The sequence below is a fragment of the Dendrobates tinctorius genome, unplaced genomic scaffold (genome assembly GCF_039654945.1).
Source record: "Dendrobates tinctorius isolate UK_male_01 unplaced genomic scaffold, ASM3965494v1 ptg000179l, whole genome shotgun sequence".
Lineage (NCBI taxonomy): Eukaryota > Metazoa > Chordata > Amphibia > Anura > Dendrobatidae > Dendrobates > Dendrobates tinctorius.
Window position 1 is genome coordinate 2,663,901 of NW_027361846.1, and position 18,769 is coordinate 2,682,669.

The following is an 18,769-nucleotide window of genomic DNA, read 5'->3' on the forward strand; positions in this document are numbered from 1 at the left end:
TTTTTATAAATGATCTAGATAGGGGAACTGAAGGTAAACAATGGACAGTTACTAACAGAATGCTGTTTAACAGGGAGAAATGCAAGATTCTACATCTGGGCAAGAAAAAGGAAAATTACATCTACAAAATGGGAGGAATAGAACTAAGCAACAGCACGTGTGAAAAAGGCTTGGTTATACTAATAGATCACAGACTGCACATGAGTCAACAGTGTGATGCAGCAGCAAAAAAGGCAAACAGTTCTAGGATGTATTAACAGAAGCATACAGTCTAGATCACGTGAAGTAATTATCCCCCTCTACTCCTCCTTGGTCAGGCCTCATCTGGAATACTATGTCCAGTTCTGGGCACCACATTTTAAAAAATACATTGAAAAACTGGTGCAAGTTCAGAGAAGAGCTACGAGGACTATGAGCAAACTGCATAGTATGACCTACAAGGAACGGTTAAAGGATCTGGGAATGTTTAGATTGTAAAAAAGAACGCTAAGAGGAGACTTAATAGCTGTCTACAGATATCTGAAGGGCTGTCACAGTGTAGAGGGATCTGTTGTGAGTTCATTCTCCCCTTCACCTTTGATGTCTGATGAACTCCCTCTGCTGGTGAAGAGAGGTAGTGAAATTGATTGGGATGGAAAGAACCTGTCATCTGAACAGGCAGAGTGTGATTGGACATCTGGAATTTCTGAGTGGATATAAGGCAGCCGACGCCCTGCAGGGCTGCTGGTGATCCTTTCTGCTCTGAGCTCTTGCATCCAGCTTAGTTCCTGTCTACTAAAAGCTAAGTTTTTGCCCTGCTATTATTCCATGAGATTTTGTCTGGTTTCCTTAGTGTTTGTATTCAGCCAGTCCTGGTTGGGACTGGCTGAATTCCATTTTTGTCTCTGATCAGTTGATCTCTTTGCTCTGTTTTCAGAATATACCTGAGTGCTGATATAGTGATTTTGAAGTCTAGCAACTTCTGGGCCTTTTTCCCTATCAGACGGTTGGGACATTTTTGGTAGGGTTTTTTGCGGATTGCAGCCAGCATCTTTTCTGTCCTTTCCTATCTAGTTAGTTGGGCCCCATCGTTTGCTCTGCCTGTCTTTCTGTCTGTGTTTGTGTTTTCATCTGTTTTTCACCGACAATACATGATGGGGGCTGTCTATTGCTTTGGGGTCTGCTCTGGGGCAGATTAGATTTCCCCTTTCCTTCTTTAGGCTTATGTAGTTCTCCGGCTGTGACGAGGGGTCTAGGGCACCGTAGGAACCCCCCACGGCTACTGTTAGTTGTGGTGTATAGGATCAGGGGTCTGCAATCCGATAGCTGCCAACCTCTCTGGTTTTCTGGACTTAGCTTGTATTTTTGTTTTTCCTCCTCCGGTGACTCATTCATAACAGGGATCATCATTATTTTCATTTGTGCATGGAAGCACGAGAATCAATGGATTTAAGCTGAAAGGTAGAAAATACAGATTAGATATTAGAAAAAACTTTTTGACAGGGAGAGTGATCAATGAGTGGAACAGGCAGCCACAAGAGGTGGTGTGTTGTGAGTTCATTGAGTTCTCCTTCCAGGCTCCCTCTGGTGGTAACAGGAGGTAGTGAGGCTGATTTAATCAGTAGAGATCTGCCACCTGATAATGAGGATGACGATTGGACCTCAAGAATCTCAGATTGGATTTAAGACAGCCGACGCCCTACTCTGGTGCTGGTGATTCCTTCTGCTTGTCAGGTCTTGGTTCTCAGCTCTGTTCCAGTCAGCTCAAGCTAAGTTTCTCTGCTAATGTTCACACTTGATTTTGTTGTCCTATTCAGGTTTTTGCCAGCCCCGGCTGGGGCTGTGCTGAATTTCCACTCTTATTTATCTGTATTTGCCAATTTGCTTTTTTTCCCTTATTAGATTGGCCTCTTTTTGCTCTGTCTCAGAATATTTCAGAGTGCTGATATAGTGGGAGAAGTCTAGTGACTTTAGGGTTAATTTTGTTATCAGAAGTGTTGGACATTATTTTGTAGGGTTTTGGGCAGATTGCAGACAGTGTCTTTCCTTTCCTCTTCTTTCTAGTTAGTTTGGGCCCCATCGTTTGCTCAGCCTACTTTCCTGCCTGCGTTTGTGTTTTCATCTTGTTTCCCCCGTCAATACATGTGTGGGGGGCTGTCTATTCCTTTGGGGTCTGCTCTGGGGCAGTTAGTTTTCCCCTTTTCTTGCTTTAGGCTTATTTAGTCCTCCGGCCGTGAAGAGGCGTCTAGGTTCATCATAGGTACGCTCCACGGCTGCTGCTAGTTGTGTGGTTAGGATCAGGGATCTGCAATCTGCATAGTTACCAACCTCTCTGGTTTTTCTGGGCTTAGCATGTTTAGGTTTTTTCCTCCTCGGTGACCCATTCATAATAGTGGTGAGTTCTCCTTCAATGGAAGTTTTCAAACAGAGGCTGGACAGATCTGTTTGAGATGGTTTAGTGACTCCTGCATTGAGCAGCGGATTGGACATGAAGACCCTTGAGGTCCCTTCCAACGCTAACATTCTATGATTCTATTAACTGTACCTGTATGATCTCGTTACCTGTATAAAAGACACCTGTAGACACACTCAATCACACTCCAACCTCTCCACCATCGCCAAGACCAAAGAGTTGTCTAAGGACACCAGGGACAAAATTGTAGCCTGCACAAGGCTGGGATGGGCTACAGGCAATAGGGAGGCAGCTTAGTGAAAAGGCAACAACTGTGGGCACAATTATTAGAAATTGTAAGAAACACAAGATGCCTGTCAATCTTTCTAGGTCTGGTTCTCTATGCAAGATCTTGCCTCATGAGGTAAGGAAAATTCTGAGACAGGTCAGGAATAAGCCCATAATTTCACTAGAGGACCTGGTCAATGACCTGAATAGAGCTGGGACCACAATCTCAAATGTTACTGTTAGTAACACACTACGTCATCATTTATTAAAATCCTGCAGGGAACGCAAGGACCTCCTGCTCACGCCAGCACATGTCCAGGCCCGTTTGAAGTTCACTAATGACCATGTGGATGATCCAGAGGAGGCATGGGAGAAGGTCATGTGGTCAGATGAGACCAATATAGAACTTTGTGGTATCAACTCAACTCGCCGTGTATGGAGGAAGAAGAAGATTCTGTACAACCAGAAGAACACCATCCCAACTATGAATCATGGTGGGGGAAACATCATTCTTTGGGGGTGCTTTTCTGCAAAGGGGACAGGACAACTGCACCGTATTGAAGGGAAGGTGGATGGGGTCATGTATCTTGAGATTTTGGCCAACAACCTCCTCAGTAAGAGCATTGAAGATGGGTCATGACTGGGTCTCCCAGCATGGCAATGACCCAAAATACTCAGACAGGGCAACTAAGGAGCGGCTCCATAAGAAGCATTTCAAGGTTCTGGAGTGGCCTAGCCAGTCTCCATACCTGAACCCAATGGAAAATCTTTGGAAGGAGCTGAAACTCAAAGTTGCCCAGCGACAGCCCCGAAACCTGAAAGATCTGGAGAAGATCTGTATGGAGGAGGGGGCCAAAATCCCTGCTGCAGTGTGTGCGAACCTGGAAAAGAACTACAGGAAACGTCTGACCTCTGTAACTGCAAACAAAGGTTTCTGTATAAATATTAAGCTCTGTTTTTCTATTGTATCAAATACTTATTTCAAGCAATAAAATGCTAATTAATCATGTAACAATCCTACAATAGGATTTTCTGGATTATTTAGATTCTGTCTCTCGCAGGTGAAGTGACCTACGATAAAAATTACAGATCTCTCCATTATTTATAGGACGGAAGCGTGCAAAATCGGCAAGTCCTTCCTTCCCCCACTGTGTGTCCCTCTACCCATGCATTACACCTCTCTTCCCGTGTCATAGGCCGCACTCATTGTGTCTTATATCCCTCGCTCTGTCTCATATTTCACTCTTTTCCTGCCTAATATCCATATCCTTGTGTCTTATATCACTTTTCTCGTGTCTTGCAGGTCGTCCGGGACAAAGTTTTCAGCTACTTAAAGAAAAGAAGAAATGCACAGAGCAAAGAAAGTGAACTGGTAAAAACTGGGAATTCTCACGAGCTAGAGCGCCCCCTATATGTCAAACCTTGCCTTACTGCATGTGACCCATATACACAGCACATCATTTCAGACATACTGTGCCAGGTAAAAGTCTGGACACCCCTGTGCACATAAAGGTTTTCCTTGTTCTTATTGGAATCTGCACATTTTAGATTCAGCCTGAAGGCGGCAAAACCACAAAGGAGCAGATAAGGAAGCAAGGAGAGCAGATGTCAGATGCTTGAGCAAGGTAGTGGCGGGCGAGGTGCTGCCCCTCTGCCCACAGTGGCATCCTACAGACGGAACCGTGTCCCGGTGAGCTGCTGTGTGTGGGGTGCACTCACTGGTGGCCCATAGGCCTCCACTGGCTCCAGGCTTTCATCTACCAGAACCTATGCAGCAAAAAGTCCAACTTTTCCTTGGCAGCTCTCGGTCATTACAATCAAGTACAGTGGGGAAAAAGTCTTTAGTCAGCCACTAATTGTGCAAGTTCTCCCACTTATAAAGAGGAGAGGCCTGTAACTGACATCATAGGTAGACCACAACTATGAGAGTCACAATGAGAAAACAAATCCAGAAATCACCTTGTCTGATTTGGGAAGATTTATTTTGCAAATTATAGTGGAAAATAAGTATTTGGTCATTAACAAACGTTCATCTCAATATTTGGTTATATATCCTTTGTTGGCAGTGACAGAGGTCAGACGTTTTCTGTCTTCACATGGTTGTGTGATAAAACACTCCGGGATCGCCTTTGCTGGGGTTAAAGGTCACGTGCATTCAGCATGAAACTCAGGCGCAGAGCCGGGATTCGGGTATAACTGACACTGGGTCAGGTTTATTAACGGTGAAAGCAATGCAAAAAGGAAATAAAACATAAAACAAATCCTTGCCTGTCCGGCACTAACTAAACAAGGTACAACCTAACTACCAACTGGCGGGCTTCTCCCGTCCAGCCAAACCACAGTTGCAGTGGGCACTGCTTCCACTCACGTGTGTCTCTCACACAGACAGGCTCTCTGTGTTCCCAGGCTGAGACACTCACACAACCACCTGGCATCCTTTTATATCCGCCTCCCATATCCCCCCCCTCTGCTCAGACCACTCCGGTCGAGCAATGACACCCGCCAAACAGTGCACTCGGGACAGGGCATCTGCATTCCCCATCTGTACCCCTGGGCGGTGCTCCACCGTAAAAGTGTAGGCCTGCAGGGCAAGGAACCACCGGGTCACCCGGCTATTCCGTTCCTTGTTCAAGTGCATCCACTTGAGAGGAGCATGGTCAGTGATCAGCCTGAACTTTCGGCCCACCAGGTAATATTTGAGGGCCTCTAGAGCCCACTTAATGGCGAGGCACTCTTTTTCTACTACCGCATACTTTTGCTCATATTTGTTCAGCTTCCTGCTGAGATAGAGGACTGGGTGTTCCACTCCGTCCCTTGCTTGTGACAGTACGGCCCCGATACCGGTATCAGAGGCATCCGTTTGTACCACAAACTCGCTGAGGAAGCAGTACTGGTTGAGAGCAAAGTGCCCGTTTTAGGCTATGGAAGGCTTCTTCAGCCGCTAAACTCCATTTAATCATGACGGAGTCTTTCCCTTTGGTAAGATCCGTCAGGGTGGTAGCAATGGCTGCAAAATTGGGTATGAACCGGCGATAATAGCCGGCGATCCCCAGGAAGGCTTGCACCTGCTTCTTGTTGACAGGTTGCGGCCAGTCCTGAACCGCCTGAATCTAATCGAGCTGGGGTTTAACAACACCCCTCCCAATTACATACCCCAAATACCGGGCTTCTTCTAGCCCGATGTGACATTTCTTGGGGTTCACGGTTAGACCTGCCTCCCACAGGTCGTCAATCACAGCTTGTACTTTCTGGAGATGAGTCTCCCAGTCCAAGCTGTAAATAACAATGTCGTCCAAATAGGCCGAAGCGTACTGCCTATGTGGCCTCAGGACTCGATCCATCAGTCTCTGGAAGGTAGCCGGTGCCCCGTGCAGTCCAAACGGCATATACACATACTGAAATAAACCTTCCGGCGTAGCAAATGCCGTCTTTTCTCTGGCAGCCTCAGCCAGAGGGATCTGCCAATACCCCTTTGTTAGGTCTAGGGTCATAATATACCGGGCTTTTCCTAACCGATCTATTAACTCGTCGACCCGGGGCATAGGGTAGGTATCAAATTTTGAGACCGCATTCAGTTTCCTGAAGTCATTGCAGAACCGGATGGTGCTGTCCGGTTTAGGAATTAGCACAATCGGGCTGGACCAAGCACTGTGCGATTCCTCAATGACACCTAACTCTAACATTGCCTTCACTTCTCGGGAAACGGCTTCATGGCGCGCTTCCGGGATTCTGTAGGGTTTTACATGAACTGTGACACCAGGTTCCGTTACGATGTCATGTTTCATTAGCGTAGTCTGCCCGGGTTTTTCTGAGAAAAACTTTTGGTTGTGAAGTAGAAACTGCCTGACCTCAGTCTTTTGCCGCTCCGAGAGAGTCTCTGCCACCCGTACCTCCGGTACGGTATGCGAGCAGACGGGACGGGCCAGCTCCGCTGACAAGGCAGACCGATCTTTCCAGGGTTTTATCAGATTTACATGATAGATCTGTTCAGGTTTCCGTTTACCTGCCTGGTATACTTTGTAGTTTACTTCACCAACTCTTTCCTTGATCTCAAAGGGGCCCTGCCACTTTGCCAGGAACTTACTGTCCACCGTGGGGACCAGGATCAACACCCTATCTCCGGGTGCAAACGTACGGATCTTGGCGCCCCTATCATAGATTCTTTTTTGGGCTCCTTGAGCCTGCATCATGTGTTCTTTGACGATGGGCAATACGGTCCTGCATTTGTGTGACGTGATCTATCACCGTTTTAAACGGAGTGACCTGACCCTCCCAGGTTTCTTTTGCGACGTCTAACAGTCCGCGAGGACGTCGGGCGTACAATAACTCGAAAGGCGAGAATCCCGTGGAAGACTGGGGTACTTCCCTGATGGCAAAAAGCAAATACGGAAGTAAATAGTCCCAGTTCTTCCCATCCTTGTCTATCACCTTTCTCAGCATCTGCTTCAGAGTTTTATTGAACCGTTCAACCAACCCGTCTGTTTGAGGGTGATACACAGATGTGCATAACGGTTCGATTTGTAACAATCGGCAGAGCTCCTTCATTACCATGGACATAAAAGGAGTCCCCTGGTCGGTGAGTATCTGTTTTGGTATACCGACCCGGCTAAACACATGCACCAGTTCCTTGGCAATCGTCTTGGTGGCCGTGTTACGTAAAGGGATGGCCTCCGGGTAACGAGTGGCATAATCCAAGATGACCAGGATATGTTGGTGTCCACGTGCAGACCGTGGAAGGGGCCCAACTAAATCCATCCCAATCCTCTCAAACGGGACTTCAATAATAGGTAGGGGTACCAAAGGGCTACAGAACCGGGGCTTAGGTGCAGAGGCTTGGCAGTCGGTGGTTTTCTGGACTCCCAGGTGACCTCTCATCACATGTCCGTGGGCCAGGTCCAGCACCTGCCGCAGGTAGGGTTTTGGCACGACTAATAGTTGCACTGTGTCTTCCCCCTTTTTCTCTATTTGATAGAGTAAATCATTTTCCAGGACCATGTAAGGATATGCCAGCCTAGAGCCAGGTTCTACGGGTACCCCATTTATCACTTTTACATTTGTCCTAGCCTGAGAAAGCGTAGGATCCTTTATTTGCTCGCTTTGGAAGTCATCTTTCTGAACTTCCAAATCCGGCAAACCGGGAGGTGGACGGCTGTCGGCCTCCTCCTCTTCCCCGGTCTCATCCGTATCACCCGCCATGACTGAAAACGGGAACTGCAGGTCATTTCCAGCAGACTCTTCCCCCAAGTCTTCCGGGGAGACCTCTTCCAGGGGTTCGGGACCCACACGCATCCTGGGAGAAGAATCATGTACACTATTACCCGAGGGCATCAACTGATTCTCCCATAATTGCCAGAAGTGGGGAAAATCCTGGCCCAAGATGTCCTGGCATTAATGCATGATGTTGAGTCCCACTTTATGTTGCAAAGACCCATATGAAGTAGTAATGCATACGACCGTGGTGAGGTACGAACAGGTGTCTCCATGCACACACGTTACGTTGTCTGATGGTCCAGTCGGGGCTTACACCAGACTGGCCTTCACCAGAGTCACCACATTACCCGAGTCTAACAATGCCACCACATTTTTGCCATCAACAGTTAAATCAAACAAGTGTTTTTCCACATCCTTTTGACCGGCATTCACACTCAGCACCCGTGCAACCATAGACATGCGGTTTTTAGAGTCTGTGACGTCGCACTGCATGGGCTCAGCAGTGACTGGACAGTTCGCAGCAATGTGGCCCATCTCTTGGCAGCGGAAACACCTAACGGGCCCCCTGCTTAGACCATAGTTCGTTACTCTCGGCCTCGCAGTGCGGGCAGTCCCGTTTTCCTCCCCCACTGTCTTAGGGATTTTTCCTTCTCCCCCAATCCCCAGAACAGTCTTACCGGTTCCACGTGGAGATGATGAAGAACGAGGTGGGGTAGCGTCGTCTCGGAGTCCTTCCGCCACGGAGTAATGTTCAACCAGATCCACCAGCTGATCTGCTGTCTTCGGATTTCCATGGCTTACCCACTTCCTCAGGGCTGGCGGTAGAGCTCTCAGGTACTTGTCCATGATGACTCTCTGGATTATCTCTGGCGCTGTCAACACCTCGGGTTGTAGCCACTTCTTCGTCACATGGATCAGGTCGAACATCTGTGACCGCGGTGGTTTATCCGGCTGATAAGTCCATTGATGCACTCTCTGTGCACGGACAGCGGTCGTCACTCCCAGCCGGGCCAAGATCTCGGCTTTCAGTTTGTCAAAGTCCTGCGCAGCTTCAGGTTCTAAGTCATAATACGCCTTTTGGGCCTCACCAGAAAGAAACGGGGCAATCAGGCCGGCCCATCGTGCCTTCGGCCATTTTTCTCGCACCGCCGTCCGTTCAAACGTGGTCAGGTATGCCTCGACGTCATCTTCGGTCGTCATCTTCTGCCAGTACCGACTCACGTGAATCACTCTCGACTCTGCTTCCAGGTTAACCTCAGGTAAGCTTGCCAGACGCTGCACCACCTGCTGGAGAAGCGAACGATCGGTAGCTGTCATGTCCACCAACTCCTTCAGCTGGGCCATCATCACCCGATTAGCTTCTTGCTGGACGGCGGTGGACTGTACCAGCGATTCACCACGTCCTCCATGCTCATGCTTCCAACGTGATGCCCGCGTTCTCCACCACAATGTGATAAAACACTCCGGGATCGCCTTTGCTGGGGTCAAAGGTCACGTGCCTTCAGCATGAAACTCAGGTGCAGAGCCGGGGTCCGAGTATAACTGACACTGGGTCAGGTTTATTAAAGGTGAAAGCAATGCATAAAGAAAAAAAACATAAAACAAATCCTTGCCTGTCCGGCACTAACTAAACAAGGTACAACCTAACTACCAACCAGCGTTGGACTGGCCCACCGGAGAACCGGAGGATTCTCCGGTGGGCCCTGGCATCTGGTGGGCCCTGGCACCAGCAGGCATACAGGGCCAGCAGTTGCCTAGGGCCCCGCTGCTCCAGGGGCCCCCAGCCTGTGGTGTGTCGCACACCATGCAGCTGCTATGGGGGCCCCTGCCAGCGGAGCAGCAGCGGGTGTCAGTCCCTGTCCCCGCTGCTAAAGAGAAATGAATATTCACTGCGAAGCAGTGAATCTCATTTCAGGTCTTCACCCCCCAGAGGCCCCGCCCCCAGCCCAGTAAGCCGCTCTGCATCAGGGCCGGCGCCGCCCTCAGTCCTCTCTGCTCCTGGCTCACAGCCAGCGCGCGATGACGTCACTACATCGCGCACCCGCTGTGTGTCTGGCAGAGGGGGCAGCTCCTGACACTGAAGCCGGGATCAGCGTGGGAGCGAGGAGGAGAGGTGAGTATTGTGTTTTGTTTTTTTTGTTTATATCTCTCTCTATCTATCTCTCTTATATCTATCTATATCTATTATCTATATCTATCTATTTCTATATCTATCGCTCTATCTTTATATCTATCTTTCTATCTCTACATCTATCTCTATATCTTTTGTGAGGTAGCGCTGTCATGTAAGTAAGGGGTTCTCGCTTGCAGCGATCGAAAAACACATCCGGCACAGGATTTTCCAACAAATCATAGTCTATGAGGTTTATTCATCCTTCATAAACCTCCAGCAGCAATATACACAGCATTACAGGAGAGCGTCCATTATACAGGCTATTTAGCCCCAGGGTTATCTCACCCACGTCAGGGTTCCCATATGGCTGTTTCTCCAGGCCACAGAAGTCCACTCACTCCTCAGGGACTCTCAGATACTGGCCGCCATTACACACACAGCCGCTCCACAGGCTGCTGTTAGTGAGGAGATCCTTCTCCTCACAGGACCTTCCAAACTGGACCAATCAGGTCCCAGCATTCACTCCATGTGACCTAACCTGGCCACATTATATGGTTCATAGCCACGCCCACCGGGTCACATGACTATGACCTCACCACAGGTCCTTCACACAGACATATATACTTTACAATAGCATTCATAAACATACATATGTCTCTATCTCAAGGTCACCCACCTTGAGATACATAATGGCTCTTCAACCACTCACACTCTTGGGACATCCACACAGCGCCCCCTCGTGGACACAGTGGTCATTACACCACATACCTCCCCCCTATGTTCAAACTTGTGGGGTTGAACACACAACATCACACCAGGGTCTCGAGACCGGGCACGTATTGCACCTTGCCCCACAGGTCGAGAGAATTGTCTCCATTTGTCATACGGCCTCATCTCTACATTAGGCCTCCCCCGCCCCCAGCGGTCATAATACCGGTCATTGTCTTTGACCCTCCAGTCACGGTCTGTCTGCATCATCAGACACTGTTTAGTCACCACACTGTTACAGTGCCCCTTGTCACCTGATCTTTCTCTCATTGACCGTCTCTCTCGGTTGGTGCGGTCATAAGTCTTAGTCGATCCTGCTGTCTGGCACGAGTCTGACTCAGTCAACGTCTCACAGGAACTACAGCCCTTCAACCTCGTATGGTTTGTCGAATTGCCACTCGCTGACATTCTTCGGCCATCTGCCATGTCACTTCTTCGCGGTACCCCTGGGGTCCTTACATCTTGGTATGAAGGCGGCCGCCACCTGGTATTCCGCACTTCTTTATTAATCCGCTGGCGGTCCAGCTTCAACTGTTCAATCTCTTGCAGGTACCCCACTCTATACTTCAAGAGCAATTGAAAGTTCCTCAGGCTTTCCATGGAGCCAACCACCATCATGGGAATCCTTCCCACTTCACCAGACACCTGGTCTTCGTCATCAGGAGGGATCCTCACCCTCACCACACCGGAGACATTCACAAGGTCCTGCATCACCTTCCCGGACCTTCCAATGATTCTCCCAATCAGAGCTTTGGGTACCGGAACCACATCTTTCCTCAAACCCAACCGATCCATAGCCTCTCTTGCTATCTCTAGGCGTCGAGCAGCCTTCATATTACTCCGCCTAACCAATTGTTTGACACGTAGACACTGCAAATGCATCTCTTTCAGGACAGCTACTCGGTTTGATGTGTTTTCCCTAGCTGATACTATCACCAACTGCCGAGTCTCAGGTGCCCAGTGCACCTTACACGCTTTGACCGCCTCTTTGAAAGCCTCATGCACACCTTCCTCAGCACAGGCTTCTTGCATGTCTTCTGGTACATCAATTACAACCTTGAAGGTCGTGGACTTGCTCTCATCCTGGACAGATGGCTCTGGGTTCCCCACGGACACTTCCCTCAAGATATCTGTCATGACCGGATGACTGTTTTGTGCAGCTCTTGGCTCACCATCTTCCTGAAATTTACAGTCTTCAGGACCCTTTTCCAAGATGGGCTTTGTCAGTTCTGCCTTGCTATGGCCGCTGTACGTCTTCGCCCATCCACTTCTTCTCCCACAGAAGACCTTTTACTACTCCACTGAGTTCTTGCAGAACTTTATCTCGCTCCTCTGCCAGGTAGCGACGCTCATCCTCTCTCCTGAGAATCTCCTGTTGATGCTTCTCTTGGGCCTCTCTGAGCACCTCCATATCCTTCACTATAGCTTTGTTCATAGTTTGACACGCTGACAGGTGACCCCTAAGCTCAGAGACTTCCTTCTCCAGCTCATCCACTCTGTGCTCAGCTGTTTGTCTCAGGCCTCTTTCTTGTTTGACACATTCATCCACCTCCTCTCTGAGGGCCTTATTCAGTCCTTGCCACGTTACCATGTGGCCTTTGAGCTCAGAGACTTCTTTCTCTAGCCCTTCTATTCTGTGCTCCCTTTCTTTCTCAGAGCTACAGTCACCCCCAGAGATTAAGTCATCCCTCCAGTTACTCACTAACCGTGTGACTACTTCCGCCGTCTTACCCACCAGGTCAGCATCAGTTTTGTCACGAGATGTCAGGTCCGTCCGTTGGGCTGACATACCCCTTTTCCCAGTCACTTCCACCTCTGACCTCTCCCCGTCAGGAACCGTCACCGTCTTAATATCTGTTAGCCCAACTATAGGAACGTCTCCCTCCTCGTACCATAGGTCATCCAACATGACAAAGTCCCGGCCGCCCTCCAAGGTATACACCAAGTCTGGTGGTATCCCGCCACCTTGGCACTCACTGCCTCCAGGCCCCTCAAACACCACTCTGTCTAGCATATAGTTCACCGTGACCCCATGTTTACAGCGAACCTGGGCCATTTTCTCGGTCAGACAGAAAGCGAGAGGAGTTCCTATCAGAGTCACCTGACTCTTGGAGTCCAACCGTCCCGAGATTCCTTCCCAGTGCAGCATCACTGTACACACTTGCGGCCCGTCATGCTCCGGAAAGTATATCCCACATTCTGGAAACGACATATACGTACACTGCAGTTTCCCAGACATACCCACTGAGTCACCCAGTGCTGTCACTTCTTCAAACTTGGCCCCTTTCTGGACCACCACCCCACTTTGGGTTGCCACCCCAATTTGGGTCACCGCCCCCTTTTGGGTCACCGCCCCCTTTTGGGATTTCCCCATGTCCGTCCTGCAGAACCTCTTAGGCCACAGTTCACACAGTACAGTTTGTCTTTTAACGATACCACACAAGTCTTTGCTGGCACCACCACAGCTCCTGCTGTCACTGATCACCGGCACCTCCGGCTGCTGTTCACACACATACACAGCGGCTGGTGTCACTGCAGCCCCTGCTGCGCCATCTTCGTGGACCCGCCGATCCACCGGAAGCCGCTTGTCACCTTGTAACCACGCCGGGTTACTGGAAGCCGCTTGTCAACCTCAAAGATAAAAAAGCCACAAAAGTGCACCCATAGGGACTTACCAGTGCAGGTATAATGGGTTATGCAGCAATAATACAGGGTACTCACCCTTAATAGTTGTGTAAAGCCACAACTACTGTATCCGCTTAGTCACATGCCATAAAGCTGCAGCAGGATGGTGTAGACAGACAGCGTCTGCTACCAATGCTCCCAGGGCAGATCCCTTAAAGAAAACACCAGGTCCTTGTGCTGCGAGACCTTCGTGACCCCACTGAGCCACAGCAAGCACCGTCAGGTTTTGCAGAGGAAAAAAAGAAAAAACACATGCACGAAAAACTCCAAAAAAACTCGCGTATCCTGTCTGTGCGCTATTCAGGACGTACCGTCTCCGCCCGAGACCGTCCAACACACAGGGCACACCGGGTGCTATTCAGGGAGCAGACCCTCCTCCCAGGGTCTCCCAACACTCCGGCTTCACCAGGTCCAAGGTCATATCACGTGTTCCAGGGATCCGATTCCTCTCCCAGAACCTCCCAACACTGACCCTCCAGGACCTTGCTCACTGACCCAGGTCAGTACAACAACGAACACCTGTCGTTACCTGTGTCAGCCACACAGGTCCTCGGGTCCCTCTTATCCGCAGAGGCGCCCTAGCAATCACCAGTCTCTTTCACTGAGCTGCTGTCAGTATACGGCTTCCACAACCGTCAGCCCTCCTGGCTCAGCGTTGCCAGAACTGCAACATGTGCTGTTGGAACCGCAGCCCTTAGCAACAAAGTTTTTTTTTCTTTTTGGCAGTCCTTTTCCGTTGCCCCCAGCAACAAGGCTACAATATTGCCCTTTGCTTTCTCCACCATATGTGAGGTAGCGCTGTCATGTAAGTAAGGGGTTCTCGCTTGCAGCGATCGAAAAACACATCCGGCACAGGATTTTCCAACAAATCATAGTCTATGAGGTTTATTCATCCTTCATAAACCTCCAGCAGCAATATACACAGCATTACAGGAGAGCGTCCATTATACAGGCTATTTAGCCCCAGGGTTATCTCACCCACGTCAGGGTTCCCATATGGCTGTTTCTCCAGGCCGCAGAAGTCCACTCACTCCTCAGGGACTCTCAGATACTGGCCGCCATTACACACACAGCCGCTCCACAGGCTGCTGTTAGTGAGGAGATCCTTCTCCTCACGGGACCTTCCAAACTGGACCAATCAGGTCCCAGCATTCACTCCATGTGACCTAACCTGGCCACATTATATGGTCCATAGCCACGCCCACCGGGTCACATGACTATGACCTCACCACAGGTCCTTCACACAGACATATATACTTTACAATAGCATTCATAAACATACATGTGTCTCTATCTCAAGGTCGCCCACCTTGAGATACATAATGGCTCTTCAACCACTCACACTCTTGGGACATCCACACAGCGCCCCCTCGTGGACACAGTGGTCATTACACCACACTTTCTATATATATCTCTATATCTATCTATTATGTCTATCTATCTATATCTATCTATCTTACTCTATCTATCTCTATATCTATTATCTCTATATTTATTATCTATCTAGCTACCATCTATATCTATCTATCTTTATCTATATATATCTCTATCTAATATCTATATCTATCTATCTCTATACCTATCTATCTATTTATCTATCCGTTATCTATCTCTATATCTTTTCTCTGTATCTATCTATCTCGATATCTATTTCTCTCGCTATCTATCGCTCTATCTCTATATCTATATCTATATCTATCTTTATATCTATATCTCTATATCTATCTCTATATCTATATCTATTTCTCTCTATATCTATCTCTATATCTATCTCTCTGTATATCTATCTATCGCTCTATCTCTATATCTATCTTTATCTATTTATCTCTATATCTTTTCTCTGTATCTCTCTCTATATCTATATCTATCTATCTCTATATCTTTTATCTCTATATCTATATCTATTTCTCTCTATATCTCTCTCTATATCTATCTATTTATCTCTATCTCTATATCTATCTCTCTGTATATCTATCTATCTTTCTATCTCTATATCTATCTCTATATCTATCTATCTTTCTCTATCTATCTCTATCTATTATCTATATCTATCTCTATATCTATCTTTCTATCTCTACATCTATCTCTATATCTATCTTTCTATCTATCTCTATATCTATCTATAGCTATATCTATCTATTATGTCTATCTATCTAGCTATCTCTATTATCTATATCTACCTATCTCTATATCTTTCTATCTTACTCTATCTCTATATCTATCTGTTATCTCTATATTTATTATCTATCTATCTCTATCTATTATCTATATCTATATCTATCTCTCTATCTATTTATCGATCTCTGTATCTATCTCTCTCTATATCTATCTCTCTCTATCTATCTACCGCTCTCTCTATCTCTATCTATCTGTATATCTATATCTATCTCTATATCTATCTATTATCTCTATATCTATCTACCTATCTATCTCTATATCTATCTCTATATCTATATCTGTTTCTCTCTATATCTCTCTCTCTATAGCTATCTATATATTATCTCTATATCTATCTATCTATCTATATATTATCTCTATATCTATCTATCTCTATATCTATCTATCTATCTCTATATCTATCTATCTATCTCTATATCCATATCTATCTCTATATCTATCTATCTCTATATCTATCTTTCTATCTAACACTATATCTCTATATCTATCTCTATATCTCATTATCTATCTATCTCTATCTTTATCTATCTATCTATTGATCTATCCATCTATCTCTATATCTATCTCTATATCTATCTATTATATCTATCTATTATCTCTATTATCTATATCTATCTATCCATCTATCTATCTAGCTATCTCTATCTATCTCTATATCTCTCTCTATATCTATCTTTCTATATCTATCTGTCTCTATATCTATCTCTGTATCTATCTATCTCTATATATATATCTCTATATCTATTTTTATTTATAGCCATCTATCTATATATATTTATCTCTATATCTATCTATATATGTCTATATTATTATTATTATATCTGTATATCTCTATCTATTATCTATCTCTATCTATTATCTATCTCTATCTATATATCTATCTATCTCTATATCTTTCTATCTATAGCTATCTATCTCTCTATCTATCTATCCATTATCTATTTTCTATCTATCTCTATATCTATCTACCTATCTATCTACCTATCTATCTATCTATCTATCTATATCTATCTTTATATCTATCTCTATCTATCTCTATCTATCTCTATCTATCCAATATCTACTTTCTATCCATTATCTACTATCTATCTCTATATCTATCTATTTCTACATCTATCTTTCTATCTATATCTATCTAACTCTATATCTATATATCTATATAGCATTATACCCTATGAGGGGGCCAGTATTATACCCTATGAGGGGGTGCATTATACCCTATGAGGGGGCCAGTATTATACCCTATGAGGGGGTGCATTATACCCTATGAGGGGGGCAGCATTATACCTTATGAGGAGGCAGCATTATACCCTATGAGGGGGCAGCATTATACCCTGTGAGGGGGCTGCATTATACCCTATGAGGGGGTGCATTATACCCTATGAGGGGGCAGCATTATTCCCTATGAGGGGGCAGCATTATACCCTATGAGGGGGGCAGTATTATACCCCATGAGGAGGCAGCATTATACCCTATGAGGGGGCAGCATTATACCCTATGAGGGGGTGCATTATACCCTATGAGGGGGGCAGCATTATACCTTATGAGGAGGCAGCATTATACCCTATGAGGGGGCAGCATTATACCCTGTGAGGGGGCAGCATTATACCCTATGAGGGGGGCAGTATTATACCCTATGAGGAGGCAGCATTATACCCTATGAGGGGGCAGCATTATACCCTATGAGGAGGGCAGCATTATACCCTATGAGGGGGGCAGCATTATACCCTATGAGGAGGGCAGCATTATACCCTATGAGGGGGTGCATTATTCCCTATGAGGGGGCAGCATTATACCCCATGAGGAGGCAGCATTATACCCTATGAGGAGGCAGCATTATACCCTATGAGGAGGCAGCATCATACCCTATGAGGAGGCAGCATTATACCCTATGAGGAGGCAGCATTATTCCCTATGAGGAGGCAGCATTATTCCCTATGAGGAGGGCAGCATTATACCCTATGAGGAGGCAGCATTATACCCTATGAGGAGGGCAGTATTATTCCCTATGAGGGGGCAGCATTATACCCTATGAGGAGGGCAGTATTATTCCCTATGAGGGGGCAGCATTATACCCTATGAGGGGGCAGCATTATTCCCTATGAGAAGGCAGCATTATACCCTATGAGGAGGGCAGTATTATACCCTATGAGGAGGGCAGTATTATACCCTATGAGGGGGGTGCATTATTCCCTATGAGGGGGGCAGCATTATTCCCTATGAGGGGGGCAGTATTATACCCTATGAGGGGGCAGCATTATTCCCTATGAGGTGGTGCATTATTCCATATGAGGGGGTGCATTATTCCCTATGAGGGGGGCAGTATTATACCCTATGAGGGGGGCAGTATTATACCCTATGAGGGGGCAGCATTATTCCCTATGAGGTGGTGCATTATTCCCTATGAGGGGGTGCATTATTCCCTATGAGGGGGGCAGTATTATACCCTATGAGGGGGGCAGTATTATACCCTATGAGGGGGGCAGTATTATACCCTATGAGGGGGTGCATTATTCCCTATGAGGGGGGGCAGCATTATACCCTATGAGGGGGGCAGCATTATACCCTATGAGGGGGGCAGTATTATACCCTATGAGGGGGGCAGTATTATACCCTATGAGGGGGGCAGTATTATACCCTATGAGGGGGGCAGTATTATACCCTATGAGGGGGCAGCATTATTCCCTATGAGGTGGTGCATTATTCCCTATGAGGGGGTGCATTATTCCCTATGAGGGGGGCAGTATTATACCCTATGAGGGGGGCAGTATTATACCCTATGAGGGGGGCAGTATTATACCCTATGAGGGGGGCAGTATTATACCCTATGAGGGGGTGCATTATACCCTATGAGGGGGGCAGCATTATACCCTATGAGGGGGGCAGTATTATACCCTATGAGGGGGGCAGTATTATACCCTATGAGGGGGTGCATTATAACCTATGAGGGGGTGCATTATACCTTATGAGGGGGGCAGCATTATACCCTATGAGGGGGGCAGTATTATATTCTATGAGATGGCTGCATTATATTCTATGAGATGGCTGCATTATACTATGTGAGGGGGCTGCTTTATATTCTATGAGGGGGCTACCCCAACTCCTGCTACATAATTAAGACATGTACAACCTTATATTATACCCGGATATTAGCG

At 46.9% G+C, this 18,769-nt stretch overlaps 1 protein-coding gene across 1 annotated transcript in view; it reads left to right on the forward strand.

Annotated features, from left to right (window-relative positions):
* LOC141054854 (acid-sensing ion channel 1C-like) overlaps nt 1–18,769 on the forward strand; it is a 365,182-nt gene that overhangs the window by 316,890 nt on the left and 29,523 nt on the right. The window contains exon 9 of the mRNA XM_073551727.1: nt 3,963–4,031. Within this exon, the coding sequence (XP_073407828.1) occupies nt 3,963–4,031 (69 nt within the window). The remainder of the gene's footprint in view (nt 1–3,962; nt 4,032–18,769) is intronic.